Raw genomic sequence first — 17,781 nt, 5'->3', positions numbered from 1 at the left:
CCTACAGAGCCAACAGATCCACAGAGGACGCTGTGATCACGGCCCTCCATGCTGCTTTGTCACATCTGGAGCAGCAGGGGAGCTATGTGCGGATGCTCTTTGTAGACTACAGCTCTGCTTTTAATACCATCCTCCCTCACAGACTGGTGGACAAACTTGGGGACTTGGGCTTCCCTCACTCCACCTGCATGTGGATTCTGAGCTTACTGACCAACCGACAGCAGAGAGTTAGGGTGGGAAAACATACATCCACTGCCCTCAGCCTTAGTACTGGCTCTCCACAGGGCTGTGTGCTGAGCCCCCTGCTCTATTGTCTGCACACATACGACTGCACCTCTGCCCACCACAGCAACACCATCATCAAGTTTGCTGATGACACCACAGTGGTGGGGCTCATCTCAGGAGGCGATGAGTCCGCCTGCAGGGGTGAGGTGGAGCGGCTGTTGCAGTGGTGCAGGGAGAACAATCTGCTCCTCAACAACTCAAAGACAAAAGAACTCATAATAGATTACAGGAGGAATAAAACGGACATTACACCACTAACCATTGGGGGAAAATGTGTGGAGAGGGCAGCTGATTTCCGTTTCCTGGGGGTCCACATTGAGCAGGGCCTCACATGGAACATGAACACCTTCGAGCTGATAAAAAAGGCCCAGCAAAGACTGAACTTCCTGAGGGTTCTCAGGAGGAACAACATCAAGGAGACGCTGCTGGTGTCCTTCTACAAGTGCTCCATAGAGAGCATACTGACTTACTGTATCTGCGTATGGTATAACAGCAGCACTACGGCTCAAAGGAAAGCTCTCCAAAGGGTTGTGAATACAGCCCAAAAAATCATTGGCTGCCCTCACCACTCACTGGAGGACCTGCACAGCGACCGCTGTCTAAGAAAAGCACAACACATCACAAAGGACCCTTCTCACCCTGGACATTCTCTGTTCACACTGCTGCCTTCAGGCAGAAGATACAGAGCAACCAGAACAAGAACCAACCGTCTCAGAGACAGTTTCTACCCGATAGCAATAACAAAACTAAATGCAATCAAAAACAACCATTAATCATCATGAATGATGTATGTGAGAATGTAGCTGTTCTTATTTATTGGTTGTTTTTTTTTACCAGTTATTTGTTAATTCTTACATTGTGTGTGAATTGTGGGACAGTTATTTTTTGTTTTTAAGCATATGCACTGACTGATGGCACCTTTTAAATTTCGTTGTTCTTGTGACAATGACAATAAAGATTTATATCTCTATCTCTTATCTCTCTTTTTAAAAACAATTTAAGTTAACATAGTTTTTTGATTGTGCTATAAAATGGCACTTTAAGCCTGTAAAACACAGAATATCCCCGATGTAAGTATGGCGGGATGCACTAGTTAAAACGAATTTAAAATTATTATTGTTTTTGGATAAATGTATCTCCTCAAAATGCCTCCTTATTGTTTTGCAAAGGCTTCTCAGTAGGAATATAAAATCTGGTGTCAATGCTTCCTTAAAAACTTGAGTTTTGTCTTACCTTTAGATCCCGATGAGAAGATCCTAACGGATCCACCTTCTAACGGCGTCGGCGTCGTTCCAGACGAGTCCACTGAAACGTCACCATCCATCCAAACGGCGGCGGCGGCGGCGGCGGTGGCGCCCGAGGAAATGGTCAAAGAACAACCAGCTGGCGTAGATTCCTGCCTCACTGCCGGGGAGAGGATAGGAAGTTTACTGCAGCCAGAAAAGATTTGTAAGAAACCTTAATCTGACGTGTGGGGGAATAAATAAATAAAGTCATACATTTAAAATCTGATTCCTGATGGTGTTTTTTACTGTTCACCACAGGTTGTCTTGGTCATAGCATCATCATGTCCCCAAAAGTAAGTCCTCAAACTACTTATTCTGTATATTTGTTCACAATATTTTGTATGTGGATGCTAAGGGCAGTCTGTCCCAACGAGTTCAAAAATCCACTTTTTTTGTGGTTCATTGAATACATCACAACTAAAGCCACAACAGGTTAGCGTAACGTAACACCAACTCTCTTCAGTGTGTACGCTGCTACAGAGTGAAAAGGACAGAAAGTTAGCTATTTTCAGCTGTCTCTTTGTTTTTTCTCTTTCTCTAGCTGTGTTTTCATTCATCTTAAAATTTCACAAATTGGAATTATGAAACTAAATTTAAAGGAAATGCAAATATAGGGGGGAAAAAAAATCTATTTTTTACTAAAAAGGTTTTCCACTTGGATGAGGTGGTTTTTCTACTAAAATTATTCTATTTCACAAAACTTCAATGTTTTTGCGTCACACGAGTCACGTGATCAGCAACCAGATGTTACTACTGGCAGAAACGACGAAGAAGACAGATAGGAGGATGATTGTGTGGCATGTTTTTTAATAACTTATTGCATAAATAAACTTATTTACATGTGATTTTTAAAATGCATTTCTTATTTAGTGGAAACACAGCAGTTGCAAAATTGACTTTTCCTGACTTTAGTGGAATTTTGACAGTTTTGTGCACATTTGTAACAGAGACGCAGCTACTTTCTGTCTCTGTTTTTCTTTGTTTCTGATTCTTTTTTTGTCACCAAGGGCGTGATACTATTTTATTTAAAAAATAAATGTAAAAATAAAAAAATCTTGCTCTGTACACAATCAAACAGTAGCAGTTTTTAAGCTACTTCAGTTTCAAAACAAATCTACAGATTTGTTGTGCACTTTAAAAGAAAATACTCTAGACTGACCAAAATGTGAGAAAAGCAAGTCATAACGTCTAATATGAGACAAAAATACAAATCTTTTTCAACAATAATAAGACCAGACGGATGTTATCCAAAAGTAGCTCAAAAACTGAAATAATTAAAGTGTAACAAAGCACAGAAATATCAAATATTCACTGACTTTAAATGCAGTGTTTGAAAAACAAGGCAGGTTTTTTTAAAAAAAGGTTTTATTGACTCTAGTGGCATTTATTGGATGAATTGATTTGGTGAATTGACAGGAAAGTGGGTAATGAAAAAAGGGGGAAGACATGCGGGAAATCGAACCTGCGACAGTCGCGTCGAGGACAGTGTGCTTAACTCCTGCCCCACCACAGCTCACCTCATGCTACGTTTTGTCCATGAATCTAAAATTAATATAGAAAATCTGCATGGGAACCTGTTAAATTATCAAAATGTAGCATTAATAAATTTTTAACTGCTCCAGATGAAGTCTAGCAAAAACTGAAAGATGAGCAGAAATATGATCATAAAAGCTTCTTTTGTTCAATAAAAACCGGTGGAGTGATGAGACTTTCTGAATTCACAGCATTTATTTCTGTGTCCTGTTTTATGCTTTTCTGAAATCCTGTTTTTGTTTCCCAGCCTTTTTCCCTTCAGTCGAGGCTTTTGTTAGTAACCAACCTGCCACAGTATCGGGACGGCTGCTACTCTGAGAGTGACATCAGCAATCTGCTGCGCAGATTTGGGTTTCAATACAAGGACAAAAACATCTTTGTGGTTCCTCAGGCCTGCATGGTAACTTAGTCCAGCAGACAAACCTTACAGCTGATCAAAGTGATTATTGGAGTATTAAATGTTTTTATTAAATGTTTCTGTTTTTTCAGGCGTTTGTCCTCATGGAAAGTTACCAGAAAGCACAGGAAGTTTTCATAGCTGCGAAAGATTGTTTGGCTCTGAATGGATGTAAACTTTCTGTTGAGATAATCAGCAGCGGGGTCGTCATGACAACGGTAAACTTTATTAAAACATAGCAGCTGCAGATTGTGATTTGTTTTCAGCGTGTAGTTAATGTCTCTGCAGTTGAAGCAAGTAGTTTAAAAATACGTAATGTCTATTCTCTAAAGTAGCTTTTTTAATTGGTCAGTTTGACTTGTTTTGCCAAACTGATTTTGTGTTTTTATATGGGGGGCCACTGAAGAAATAGACATTTTTCCACCTCAGAATTCTGTTTTTCTTTGACTTTTTATTGTTTTATTTACTTTTTTTCTCAGATTTTTTTTAATTCTGAGAATTTTGACTTTTTTCTCGTAAATTTGACTTTTTCCTCAGAATTATAAATTGTTATGAAATTCTGACTTTATCTCACAATTCTGACTTTTTTCAGAATTTTGTCCCGTTTTTCAATTATTATCATTTTTTCTTAGAATTATGAATTTTTCAAAACTTTGACCTTTATTCTCAATTTTGACTTTTTTTCCCCAGAATTCTTACATTTTTAGGGCTTTGGGCCCTTTATAAAGAAAAGCATTCAAAATTAATTCTGTTTTTCTATTTTCTATTATCCAGTATTTTTAAAGTGTGAACCATTTGAAAGATAAGATGTTGAAATCCTTTTATTTTAAGCGTTTTTTGCAGGATTAAAGGACTGATGTCCCAACAAGATCTAGAGAAATAATCTATTTTTCTTATTTTATCACTGCAATAAAATGTTTTATTTTCATTCCAATCCTGTAAATCAATTTGAATTGTTTCTGAAAATGTGCCGTACCAATAAAACTGCCTTTCTGATCTTGACCATTTTACTCTTATTTCAGTTTGGATTTTATAAATCTCTCATGGAAATGATCGATTTTGTAAGTATTTGCACCTTTTCACTGTTTTCTTAGCATTCTGCTCCATCGTTTGTGGTTGTTAAATGAGGATTTATCAAATCAAGCTCATTCGGGTGTTTTTGCTCTCTTTGGAGCAGCCGGTCACCGACGACGGAACCAGAACCGTTTACATCCAGAACGTCTCACCAAGCGAAGCCCGGGATCTCAGGGAAACTTTGAGGAAAATGGGCTCTGTTAAAAACTACCTTCCTCTTCTCAACAAGGTAGAAACTTTCACTCCCGTAAATGAAAATGTTTTTAAATCACCAATCGTCTGACTGGTGTTTCCTGCTGCAGGTGTTCATCGAGTTTGAGTCTGCTGCTGATGCTGATCAAATCGGAGTTTGGTACAGCCTCCAGACACGCTGTCCTGCTCATAACGTCTCCAGGATAAAAGTTCCCCAGACCAACGTCACAACATCGAGTAAGGATAACGTTTCAGAAAGTTACACATCCTCAAGAGATGCGCTATTGAAAACTACAGTGAATTCATTGACCAAAAAGTAAACTGGTCCACCTAAAAACCTCAGACTCAGTTTGGTTGACGTGAACTCAAATGTATACATGGGCGTCCAGGTGACTGGATACCGCTCCAAAAACAGAAACTGCACTAAAGTTCAAGGTATTCTGGGTAAATATACAACCAAAACAAATGTGCTAACGCTAATGCTAGCAGAAAAAATGACTCGTAGCCTTCTGCTAAAAACAAAAACAAAATCCTATAACCGCTAAAATCTGACTTCACTATATTTTTATTTACACTTGATGAAGAAGGAAGTTGCACCCAGAGGTTTTCATTTTGTTTCCTTCAGCGGTTATTGGTGCAGCGCCCCCACAGGCGAGGAGGGGGACTGTTTTTTCAATTACTTTGGTTTGTTTGACACAGAGCGAAATACAGCAGCTGAGAATCCAACAAATGTTGCTGTTTGATCCCCAATCGAACCGAATCTACCGGACTGTCACGTGTGAAATCAAAATATAATATAATCATATAAAAAAATATATATTTATAATAAAAAATATGTATATTGTTTTAAAATTACATTTGAAATGTTATATATTTAAAATTATTTTTTTTATTATTCATAATATAATTAAAATATTATATTTATAACTGGATTATACAAATCCTGGTATGTTTCAATCTGCAAAATCTCCATCAATGTTCTGTAAATAAGTGGAAGTTGATCAAAATCAGCGTCTGAATGGAAGAGCAATATTTTAATTGTTTTTAATCTGTCAAGTGAAAAATATCACTGAAAGAAGCATTTGTGTCCAAAATATTCAGTCTGTTTTGTGCTTCACTCAAACACTAGAGCTTAAAATTTCCCAATCTGTCAGAGTAAATTACCTGCAGTGAAACTATATTAATAAAACCAGAGGAATGTGTTATAGGTGAAGTGGGCTAATCATTAACAAAAACAGGATTATAATCTGATTTGAGTACCTTTTTTTGTCTTATGCATAGATGGAAATAAAAATTGTTGCTTTAATTGGTTTTTCTTTATACAGCACCACACCTGGTAGCTACAGCAGCGCCAGAAAGCAAAGATGTCGTCGCCGGGTCGATCGTCCCACCAATCAATATCAACATCCCAGAGGGCAGCTGGGCACCATTTTCAGTTGCCATGACAACTGCTCCTTTCCTCTTCCCAACAGTGTCGCCTTGGTTCATCATTCCAAGTAAGATAAAAGTTTGGAAACCAAATGATCAAATTATCAGAGATCACAAATGTAGCAATAAACTTAATCAGACTTTATCTCCTAGAATTTAGGACGGTTGACGGAGAGGAGGACTTGTTGGTAAGTGTGGTTCCATGTTTGGTTTTTATTTGAAAGGTTTAGATAAGTTTAGCATTAAGAATTTGTGTTCGCTATTCTGTCACTTAGGCATCCGTCTCTGTGGCCTCTAAGTTTTCTACCGTTATGTTGACGGGTTTACCCGAAGGAAACTGCAAACACGAGGATGTCGCCAAGCTGGTGTGGAAATATTTCACCAAGCAGAATCTTCAGACTTTGTTCTACAACATTGTGGTGCTGCCACTGCAAAAAAGGGTAAAGATCTCATGGTGCAGACTAAGATGTCCTGTTTTAACGGGATTGTGAATGTTTTTTAAAAGGTATTTTCCATCCAAGGCTTTTGTGTATTTCAATGACTGGAGATCATGCAACAACTTTGTTCAAGATTTCCTCAAGAAGGGAATTTCCTTTACAAGCCACCAGCTGCACATCCACCTGGTCTTAGAGGAAATGAATCCTGGATCCAGTGAGGTATGGCAGTCAGAGAGGTGGAAGTGGTCTGCAAAGTGGCAATAGTCTTTAATTGTAGCATATAGAACAATTAAAGGAAAAAAGGGCAGAAAAAATATTGAGAATAAAGATCTGGTGTTAAGATTTGGGGTGAGTTATCATAGCTTAGCTGTCAGTAGACAAAAAGAGCCAAACTAGCCAAATGCTAAGAAATTCCATCGCTCACTATTTAGCCACAAAACACAACAAACAGCTAGCAACCAATAAAATGGCAAGTTGTGGAAAAACAACTATACAGCTAAAGACCTGCTAGCTAGGAATTTAGCTTGCTACCAAAATATAATTAGCTTACCTCCAAAAACTATTAACCAAAAGCCACTAGCTAGCAACCAAAAGAGTTCGTAGCAGCTAATATATTGATGAATTAATAAATTAGGTTCAAAATTGAAAGGGTATTAACTAGTAAATTCTTATAATCTCTTTTCTATGTCAGGTGCTAACTAGCTACATACCTTTCTACAAAAAGAGCAAACGACTAACAACCAATAAAATGCAAGTTGTGAGGAAAAACAACTAGATGGCTAAAAACTTGCTACCTCAGAAATTCACTTGCTACCAGAAACATTAGCCAGGTATCCCCTCCCAAAACAAATGAGCTAACAACCATAAACTACAGTAAACTGAAAGCTAGTAACTAGCAACCAAAATGGTGTAAGATTTAATATAATTACGAATCTAGTTTTATACTTTAGCAACTAATAAATTACTAAAATGAATAATGTGTAAATTAGGTTTAAATTTCTACAACATAGAATGGAAATTCACCAACAATTTTGTAGCTAGCTAGCCATCTATATCATTAGAGAAAAATAGACACCAAACAGCTAATGACCAATAAAATGGCAAACTGTCAATTGAAAAACAACTAGTCAGCTAAAAACGTGCAGACTAAGAAATTAGCATGCTACAAAACAATTTGCAAGGAACTAAAAAACATAGGAAAAAAAGTCGGCTACTATAAACCAAAATCCACTAGCTAGCAACCAATAGTGCAAGATTTAATATCATTATGTGGTTTCAGCTAATAAATTGATACATTAGCAACTTAGGTTGAAGTTGCTACAAAATAAAGAAAATTAACTAAGCAAATTTTTGTCTCCTTTTTTCTCTCCAGCTCTGTCATTGGCAATCTAAAACAGCCAGTTAGCTACTCAAAATAAGTAAATAAGTGTAAATTCAGCAAATGGCTAGCTACCCAAAAAATACAGCCACAAACAAAAGAAAAGAGGATCAACTAGTGAGAGTCAAGAATATAAAAAACAAAAAGCAAGCTACCAAACAAAACCCTAATTACTTTGTCAAATAAGAAATTTGTTTGAAGTAAACAAAATTATCTAACTTCATGCTAAATCTTTATCTTATCGTCAATTCATGACATTTATCTTGCATTTGACATTTTTGGAAGTTTATCAAAACAAGTCCGGTCCGATAAGGTTCTGATAAATATTTGCAGTATCAAGCAGTGTCATAAATTTTATGATGACTGTAACCGTTTATTTGGATGCTGTCTTTTTAGGACATGATGTACCAAAGGCTAATGAAATGGAGCAACGCTGTAAGTTATAGTTCACTTGTTTAGACATGGTGTCATGACAGAATTAAATTAAATTCTCCATAAAATGTTTTCCAGCATGTTCCTGAACTCGAATCTCTGGCTGAGCGGCTGGTGTGTGTGGCGCTCTCTGAAACCTCCCTAAACCTCATCATGGCGACTATAAAATTAGTAACAAGCATCTCTCCAGTTGTTAGCTTCCTGCCGCTAGCCAACAGGGTAAGAGAGCAAAAGGCATGCAATTTTTTTAAGTTTTTTCTTAACTCATCTGAACAGCTTAGATTTATTTTAGCATTAATGAAAGAGTCAGACATCTTCATCTTTTATTTTCGTGACTTTATTTATGTAGTTGTGCATCGAGATGGCTGAATCCAGAGGAGTAGATCAGGTGGTGGAGAGGTTTGCATGTTCGCCAGAAGACTGGTAGGACCTTCCATTTTATATGAAAACAATGTTAGATTCCTGATGGAAATTAGTTTGCAACATTCATCAACCTACTAATTTCAACTTTTTTCTCTCATTACAGGAATAGTCAAGTTCAAAGTGTTGGATCGTGAGTATTTTATCCAAGAAAGCATGAAAAATGATGACTGATGTAACGTCTGTAAAAGTTTTTAACTTTCAAACTGTTAAATCTGAAGCTTCACAGTCATGTCTTACATTAACAACACTATACAGAATTTTGAAGTCTTTCTGTTTTAATACACTGTTTCTTCCACCTGGTAATTTAATGCAGGCCCATTATGCAAAATTCACATTTTGCACATTTTGTGTACTTCCATTTGGATTTCTTCTGCTTCTAGAAACTGTCTAGGCACTTCAAGAGAAAATAAAATCAAATCACCCAGCTGTTTCTGGCAATAAGATGGTGTCTTTTGGTGTCTGGAAAAGGAGCTGCTTTGCCCCGTCACCTAGCAACCTTCGCCAAGCCAAGCCCGTTACCTAGCAACCAAAGTAGAACTCCTCCACATTTTTTCAGCTGGTTTTACCACTGCATACACTGTACAATAGCTGCTGGCAAAGTGTTTTTTGTTGCTGACTTACAATCCAGAAACCACTTGCTGCATTCTTGTTGGTTGTGAAGGAGGCTCCACTTCTCCTTTTCAAAGATGCCTGGTTATATAATCTGTTTGCAGCCATTTTCACATGCAAGTGTAAAACTCTAAAACAGCTCAGGCAGAAATGATCAGAATAAAATCTCATTATCTAAGAATAATTTTGTGCCACAAACGTAATGAACATGTTTTGTATAGACCATAGATCCATCCTAACCTGTTCAAGGAAACATTAAAACTTCTTTCTACATTCAACATGTTATTTACTTTATCAGTAAAGGGTTTATTCTAAGTTTTTTAAAATATATAATCCAATTTCCTCTTTTAATTTTAGTGTGAAGAGCCTAAAACTGCGTCTCAGAGACTCAGGCGAAACGAAAATAGATCTTGAACGCAACACTGAAGACATCAATGACAAGACTCCAGCCACAAAAAATGAACCACAACCTCCTTCGTCTGATACTCCCGTTAAAACAAAACCTCCCGTCCAAGAAGCCACACATCTTCCAAACAATGCTCCATCTACAGAGCAATTGCCTGCTAAAGGATCTGGGACAAAGATAGAAATTGGTGCGACAGAAAATGAAAATGTGCAGTCCAAAGTTTCAGAAAAACAGTCTGACGTTTGTGGAAAAGTTCAAGAATCTGCAGTGGTGCCTAGAAACAAAACTGAGACCGAGAAGAAGAAGCAACAAGCAAAAACTGTTGAGGCTAAAGAGGATAAGAGTGAAAATGCTGCTAAATCCAAAGTTGGAAAGATGGAAGATGAAAAATCTTCACCTGCTAAACCAACAAAGACTCTGATATCAACCCCCATGGCTAAGACTCAGCCATCTACACCTTTAAGTAACCCTCATAAGAGCCCACAAACCAGCTTACAGACCTCCGTGAAGGCGCCATCACAGCTCCAGAAATGCATAAACCCAAAACCAACGTCTTCTGCTGAAAACCCGAAGACCAAAACAAACATTTCAGGAAACTCAGGTAGCTGTGTTTGATGTTTGTTTGCTTAACTGTTTGATATTAACTATTGCTGGACGATATTATTGTTTTATATCAGTCGATATTATTTTTTGTTTGTTTGTTTTAAATATCAGAAATATAACTGGTGGTGTGACATTTTCTGCTTTATCCTCAGTTTTCTGTCAGGTTTAAATCACCTAGAACATTGAAATACAAGACGCAGGAAAGACAAGAGAGAGTTAGATTCTTTTTACTCGCGAGGAGAACGGACAGAGACGTACTCAGTTACAATCTCTACCCGCTCCGAAGTACGTCCTGTTGAGCCCTCTCTTTTGATTGAAACCCTACTGCAACCAGCATGCAGAAATAAAACGTATGCAGCTGCAGCATGATTTATGGTTTCATAAACTGCATGGCTAATCAGCACTATAAACTATCTCACACGAAAGGTCAGGATGTCGCTATAAACTATCTTATTATAAACACGAAAGGTCAGGATGTCCCCCTGCTGAGCAGCCGTCTGATTAGGACAAGCCGGTGCCGGCTGTCTCTGCATCCTTCAGCAGGGCCTCCTTCAACATACTCAGAAACACAATTAAAGCAATTCAACATTCATGACGCATAAAAAGAAGCTAATGTTTGATAGCATAATTGCATATACAACTTCTCTAACATTTTCCCTCCACGCAGTTGATGCTTATTTTTAAGCAGTTATGAGACAAAGTGGCGGAAGTTTTAGCTGCCATTTACTTAGCAGATTGTTGCCAGGCAACCATAAGTAACTGAGCAGGTTGTTGCCAAGTAACCAAAGAGTGCGGGAGTCGGTTAATTCCACTATCTTTGCTTACAGTTTTTTCTTCTGCCTAAACCCCCAGAAAACTCTGCAGCTCTGGGTCGGAGTTCAGTGAAATTATTGAATAATCTATTGATGTAGATTATTGATTTATTGTCTTGCCCCGTGATTAAATGTTTTTATATTTCATGATGCGATTTAGCCTTCAAGTGAAACTCTCCTAATCGTTACCTGAATGTCTGTTTTAAATGTAGCTGCTGTGAAGAATCCCGCATCTAAAGTTTCAGCAGCCTCAGCTGAAATTGTCCCAAACACAAAATACTCGACAACGGCAACAAAATCAGAGCCGCTTGCAGCAACGACGTCAACCGAAGCATTTCCTTTGACCCCTGGAGAGAAGCTGCACCATTTCCTGACACCATTTAAACTCTGTGAGACACGAACGGCATATAAAGACCAAAAATATCCTCTTTAGCTTCTGGTCTTCATTTATTTACTGATCTGTTTCTTCTTCTCAGGTCAGCTTGACATAAACACCATCTTGTCACCAATGGTAAGTTTTCTTTCTCCAGTTCAGTCACTGAAGTTATAAAAACTCCTCTGAAAGCTTGATTTTATGCATCAGAAATGTTTGAATTTCAATAAAGTTGAATGTTCGATTTCTGTATAAAGTGCTTGACATTCAAACTGTGCAGTTTTGTAATAAAGTTCAATCTAACATTTGATTGAAAACTTTATTTACAGTTGAAATTAGACATTTAAGAATAATAAAAAGATATACATTTATTTCTCGTTGTATGAAGTTAAATCAGATCAAACTTCTCCTGTTTTAGTTTTGTAACAATTACCAGAATTATTTCTATTTACTAAATGCCAGAAAACACAGTGGGAAATTTTTTCTGAATTTTTTTTTTTTTTTTTTTGCAATTTTCCCTGACCTTTAGGTTTATAGTGTGAGAGACTTTTCAAAACATAACATTTTGTCATATTTTCATTTATCCCTGCTGCATAATATAAAATACAATAAGATATTAGCAATGATAAATAAGATTGTATAATATTAAATAGTGATTTTTTTTGTTTGTTTTGTCTTCATCTCCAAAGTGTGGAAAAGTTTGAAAACTCACCTTGATGTAACAGTTGAAGATACAAACCCTGAAACTAAAGTTTAGCTTCTAATTTTGAAACTCGGATTTGGATTTTAAATTTCATGTTTGTCTTCACAATTTTGATGCTTAATTTGCAAAAAGAAAAAACTACTATTCTTCATTTATAATTAGTTTTTGGTTGTATTATTATGCACCAACCTTTCCATAACATAAAATTTGCTCTGAACTTTAATAATTTGTCTGTTTTGCAGATTTTCTCTCTCAGCATCACCTTAGTTGTCACCAACCTGCCTAGATGGTTCGGCGGCTCCTACACAGAAACCGAAATCATCAACGTTCTTCAGAAGTGTCGAGTTCAGTGTGACGAAAATGAAATCTTTATTGTTCCCCAGTCGCAAATGGTCGGTACCGAACTCTGCTGAGGCTTTGCTCGCTGTTATCTTTAGAGATTTTTTAATTTCCTGTTCTGCTTTCAGGCTTTTCTCATCATGCCGAGAGCGGCCGAGGTGCAGCATTTGTTCAGAGTGACGCCGTGGAGGGAACTTTTCTTCAAAGGACGAAAACTTGGATTTCATGTTGTCACCTCCTCTGCACCAATGACTTTGGTAAGATTTTCTTATTGACATTTGTTTAGAAAGACTGTTAGGGACAAAAAATAACCTTTATTTTGTTTGCAAATGGAAATATTTTGATTCAAGTGTGTTTTGTTTTCTTTTTTCAGTTTCGGTTTTATAGATATTTGATGTCTTTTACCGATTTTGTAAGTATTGCACCGACTTTTTCTCCTTTTTTTCTTAATATCTACGCTTGTCACGTTAAATTTTGCACATATTTTAACAAAGAATCAAAGTAAAACTGCATGCAACACGCTCTACGCTTTTTAAATGCACAGATGCATTGCAGTGAAATATATGGATTTGTTTGCCCTCTTTCCAGTCGACATTTCAGATGAAATTGGGAACAAAAAACGTGCTTTACTTCCCCAACATTTCAGCAAGTGAAGCCAGAGACCTGAGGGAAGCGCTGAGGAAAATCAGCAGCTGTATAAACTACCTGCCGCTGCTCAACAGGGTAAAAACACACAGACTAACACACTTAAAAACGCAGGGAGACGAAGCTACTCTGTGTTAATTTGTTGTCATATTTCAGGTTTTTGTTCATTGTGAAACTCTGGAGGATGCCGATCGACTCGAAGCTTGGTACAGCTACTGGAGATGGAGCCGATCCCACAACGTTCAGCAGACAGGTGAGACAGAAATAGTTTCTGCTGTCGGAGCGTCAGGATGCAGCGGCAGTCACTCGATAACAAACTAATAAAATACTGTAAAAACAAACTTCCATATTTAATTAACACATGAAAGGACTTTAACATTACGAGGCTTTGGAAAAATGTTTTGGTGGAGCTGAGAATAGATTTCCCTTCTTAGTCCAGTATTATTTTGTTTTGTTTGTTTTCTTTTTCTCTCTTTGTCTTTATTTCTTTGTCTTTCTTTTTTGTTTTCTTTCTTTCTCCTCCTCTCTGACTTCCTTTCTTTATTTCCTTCTTTGTTTTTGTTTTGTCTTATTTGTTTTTTCTCTCTTTTTTAAGTTAGTCCTTTTTCTTTGCTTCTGTTTGTTTCTAATTTTTTTCTTTTTCTCCCTTTTTTCTTTTGTTTTGGTTTTTGTATTCTTTGTTTTTTCTTTAAATCTTTCTTTTTCTGTTTTTTTTAAACTTTTTGTTTGTGTGTTTTGTTTTTGTTTCTTTTTCTTTGTTTCTTCATTTTTGTTTTTCTGTTTCTTTATTTTGTTTTTTGTTTTCCTTCCTTCCTTTGTTCTTTCCTTCTGTCCATCCCTCTTTCTTTTCTTCCTTCCTCCATTCATATTTGAGTTGCGGCCGCTGCTCGATGCTTTCCTGCTCGATGCTTTCCTGCAGCAGTAGGTTTACCTTCAGGATTGTTAGTTAAGATAAATTCAAACCAATCGTCTTTTTGTTTGTGCAGCTCTAAGCGCATCAGCACATGCTTTGCAAATCTGGGAGAATATCTCGGTTGAAACCAGCGTCCCACAAACAGCAGGCGCCATTCCAGAGGGAACCAATGCGCCTTTTTGGATGACCATGACAAAAAGTCCTTATGTAGTTCACACTGCATCTCCTTTCTTCAAGGTCCCAGGTAAGACGAGTACAGAGAAGATAAATGTAGCTGAAACACAAAACATTTTGACTTTAAGTGGCTGTTGAAGTGTTTAAACATTTACACTAGACCAATGATAATTTTATGCATGGATATTTAGTGTAATCTGCCTTTTTGTCACTCCTAGCTTTTCGGACAGTCAACAGAAATACCTGTGCCAGGGTACGTTTTTATTCCTGTACTTGTATTTTCACATTTTTTAATACTATTAATTGGCATTCAGCATAAAACATTTTTCTAATTAATTGAAAGCCAATTGAAAGCTTGTTAAGGTGTCTAAAATTTTATTTTAATAAATAAAAGTTTATTTTTACTTTTTTTTGTGTAGATTTCTGAGCGAGATTTGAAGTTTGCAGCCATCATGTTGACTGGTTTACCGAACAGAAGCTACACACACGAGGAAGTGGCTATGCTCGTGTGGAGGCATTTTCCCGAACAGAACCTTCACACGCTGTACAACAATGTTGTGGTTTTACCACTGCAGAGGAGGGTAAAGGCCAACTTCAGTAGAGTTTTATCACTTTTTCCTTGATTTAAAAATGTTTTTAGTGTGGGTACAGGGTGTCATGACTCTTCATATCTCTTCATTTGCAGGCTTTTGTGATTTTCAGCAGCAGTTGTGCTTGCATAGGATTTCTTAGAGATCGAAACAAGAAACGAGTTTACTTCAAAGGCTTCATTCCAAACATCCATTTGCTGTTGGAGGATCTCAGCCTTGGGTCCAGTGAGGTATGGGAGTTGCAGTACACAGCTGCTTCTTTTCCATCAGTAACTTTTGTTTATTTTTACTTATTTTTATTTGACTTTGATTAACTTACTTTACACTTTTTGTAAAGCTCTGACATATGTCCAGGACATCATGAAACTAACATGAATGCATGTTATTACATGTTACTCGCTGTCCATAGCCGCGCTGTCGGAGTAGAACAATCCCTAATTTAGTGCAGTCCACCACAGCAAAGGGAAAAATAACACAGAAAAAACGCTAAAGAAGAACTCAAAACCACTTTTTTCTTGATCGGTGCACAGTGGCGCAGTTGGTAGCACTGTTGCCTTGAAGCAAGAAGGTCCTGGGTTCAATTCCCAGCCCAGGGTCTTTCTACATGGAGTTTGCATGTTCTCCCTGTGCATGGTGGGTTCTCTCCGGGTACTCCGGCTTCCTCCCACAGTCCAAAAACATGACTGTCAGGTTAATTGGTCTCTCTAAATTCTCCCAAGGTGTGTGTGTGCATGGTTGTTTGTCCCGTCTGTCCCTGTGTTCCCCTGCGACAGACTGGCGACCTGTCCAGAGTTTGCCCCATCTCTCTCCTGGAACGTTAGCTAGAGAGAGGCACCAGCAGCCCTCCCGACCCCGCTAGGATTAGAAAATAGATGGTTGGATGGATGGTGTCGGCTACGCTGCACTCAAACCTGTCACCATAGCAACTGGCAACAACGCCACTATACATTTCACGATTCAACACCAAAAGACAGTTTGTGTTTAGGTTGCTTTTTTTTTTTTTTATGTTTTAACTGAACCAAAACACAACGAGTTCCACAGAACATCTACATGTTACGGTTGCATAACTGAACTACTTCTCTCCCTAATTTTTTTTCTTAATTAAAACTTTTTCCTGACCTTATCCAGTTGCCGTATTGTTGACAATTAGTAGCAAAGCGTCTGTTTCTCCTTTAATGTATCAGGAGTACATTTAAGATTTAGTGCGTTATATTGACAACTTAACGGCTAAAACCAATGCTAGTCATCATTAGCCGGCAGCTTTTTGGCCTCCAGCAGAAAGATGGCCGCGTGACGTCACACTACCACGGGTCCATAAGTAAATATAATCCACTTAATATTAATGTTGTTGTTTCAGGAATCCATGTTCAGATCTCTGATGAAATGGAGCAATATTGTGAGTGAATTTTCACTTTTTAAAATACTTTATTATGTAAAAATTGCTACGACTTTAAACTAAAACCAAGAAATATTTTTTCCCCCAGCATGTTCCAGACCTGACGTCTTTGGGGGAGCGGCTGCTTGTTGTGGAGGCTTCAGGGACAAACGAGCATATTACGATGATGGTTATGAAAGAAGTAGCGAGCATCGCTACTTTCGCTAGCTTCCTGCCGCTTGCCAACAGGGTATGACAAAAGAAATACTGTTTTCTGTTTTATGTATTTTCTTCTTTTTTTAGTCCAGTTTGCTTGTGATTTTGACAAAATCCATGTTTTGACTCATTTATCCAAGTGGAATTGAATTTTCGCTTGGTTTAAAAAAAAAGAAAATGAAAAGGCTTGAGCAAATTTAAATAAAATCAGTATTTAACACATATTAAACATATTTATTTGTAACAAAGTTGTAAAGGCCATGCGACAGTGTCAGTAAAGTTAAGGTCTTTTTTGTTCATAGACTCATAATTAATTTTTTCGTTTCTTTTGTTTGCTGCATTCACTACTGTTGATTCACGACAGATTTACATCGAGATGGCCGAGTCCATCGGAGTCAGAAAAGTGGTGGAAAAGTTGTCTGTTCGCAAATTATGTCAACAGCATGAAGCTTGGTAAGTGTGTGAACTTTAGAAGTTAATGAATAAAAATAAATAAATGGATTTTTTTTAGATTGTGTATATGAAGCTTAAATGTGTTTTTTTCTCTCTCCATTTTTTAGGAATCTGGTTGGACGTGTTGAAAGGTGAGAATTTCTTCTGACTTCAAGCATAACACAGTGCATGTACGATTTTATCTTCGGTGGGTTCATTGAGTTAAAGGGGACCTACTATCTAAAATCCACATTTTCCATATTTTTTACCTCCATTTGAGTCTCTACTGCTTCGAAGAGCTTAGAAAAAAATCACCCAGCTGTTATTTGAGGATTTGATATTTTTTGGTGTTTAGAAAATGAGCTGTTTCAAACATCTCCTGATTGCACCGTTACCTAGCAACCCCAGCTCATCACCTAGCAACCAAAGCAGAGCTCCAGCAGATTTGGTCAGCTTTTTTTTTTACCACTAAATGTGCTGTACAATTTTTCTTTCTGGAAAAGACAAGTGTTTTGTTATTGACCTACCATCCAGAAACCACTTGCCACATTCTTGTTGGTTGTGTAGGAGGCTCCACTTCTGCTTTTCTAAGATGCACGTTTGTATAATTGTGCATCTGTTTGCAGCCGTTCAGAGAGTGAGAGTGCAAACCTTGAGCTAGGTAATGTGACCAATAGCAGCTTATTTGGATTTAAAGTTACAACACCCCCTAAAACAGCTCAAAAT

At 37.5% G+C, this 17,781-nt stretch overlaps 1 protein-coding gene across 1 annotated transcript in view; it reads left to right on the top strand.

The window, feature by feature from the left end:
* Positions 1 to 17,781, top strand: part of LOC114157886 (uncharacterized) — a 42,453-nt gene that overhangs the window by 20,415 nt on the left and 4,257 nt on the right. The window contains exons 25-55 of the mRNA XM_028039056.1: positions 1,525 to 1,734; positions 1,830 to 1,864; positions 3,352 to 3,504; positions 3,594 to 3,719; positions 4,524 to 4,562; positions 4,679 to 4,804; positions 4,878 to 5,004; positions 6,093 to 6,263; positions 6,349 to 6,383; positions 6,471 to 6,635; positions 6,717 to 6,851; positions 8,407 to 8,445; positions 8,521 to 8,661; positions 8,792 to 8,865; positions 8,969 to 8,995; positions 9,832 to 10,481; positions 11,508 to 11,684; positions 11,772 to 11,806; positions 12,614 to 12,763; positions 12,839 to 12,967; positions 13,084 to 13,122; positions 13,299 to 13,433; positions 13,512 to 13,608; positions 14,342 to 14,512; positions 14,661 to 14,695; positions 14,862 to 15,023; positions 15,128 to 15,262; positions 16,390 to 16,428; positions 16,517 to 16,657; positions 16,988 to 17,076; positions 17,184 to 17,207. Of these exons, the coding sequence (XP_027894857.1) occupies positions 1,525 to 1,734; positions 1,830 to 1,864; positions 3,352 to 3,504; positions 3,594 to 3,719; positions 4,524 to 4,562; positions 4,679 to 4,804; positions 4,878 to 5,004; positions 6,093 to 6,263; positions 6,349 to 6,383; positions 6,471 to 6,635; positions 6,717 to 6,851; positions 8,407 to 8,445; positions 8,521 to 8,661; positions 8,792 to 8,865; positions 8,969 to 8,995; positions 9,832 to 10,481; positions 11,508 to 11,684; positions 11,772 to 11,806; positions 12,614 to 12,763; positions 12,839 to 12,967; positions 13,084 to 13,122; positions 13,299 to 13,433; positions 13,512 to 13,608; positions 14,342 to 14,512; positions 14,661 to 14,695; positions 14,862 to 15,023; positions 15,128 to 15,262; positions 16,390 to 16,428; positions 16,517 to 16,657; positions 16,988 to 17,076; positions 17,184 to 17,207 (3,811 nt within the window). The remainder of the gene's footprint in view (positions 1 to 1,524; positions 1,735 to 1,829; positions 1,865 to 3,351; positions 3,505 to 3,593; positions 3,720 to 4,523; positions 4,563 to 4,678; positions 4,805 to 4,877; positions 5,005 to 6,092; positions 6,264 to 6,348; positions 6,384 to 6,470; positions 6,636 to 6,716; positions 6,852 to 8,406; positions 8,446 to 8,520; positions 8,662 to 8,791; positions 8,866 to 8,968; positions 8,996 to 9,831; positions 10,482 to 11,507; positions 11,685 to 11,771; positions 11,807 to 12,613; positions 12,764 to 12,838; positions 12,968 to 13,083; positions 13,123 to 13,298; positions 13,434 to 13,511; positions 13,609 to 14,341; positions 14,513 to 14,660; positions 14,696 to 14,861; positions 15,024 to 15,127; positions 15,263 to 16,389; positions 16,429 to 16,516; positions 16,658 to 16,987; positions 17,077 to 17,183; positions 17,208 to 17,781) is intronic.

Source organism: Xiphophorus couchianus, chromosome 14, assembly GCF_001444195.1.
Source record: "Xiphophorus couchianus chromosome 14, X_couchianus-1.0, whole genome shotgun sequence".
In the NCBI taxonomy this organism is placed as follows: domain Eukaryota; kingdom Metazoa; phylum Chordata; class Actinopteri; order Cyprinodontiformes; family Poeciliidae; genus Xiphophorus; species Xiphophorus couchianus.
The sequence above is the reverse complement of the archived record's forward strand: the minus strand, read 5'-3'. Positions and strand labels throughout refer to the sequence as shown.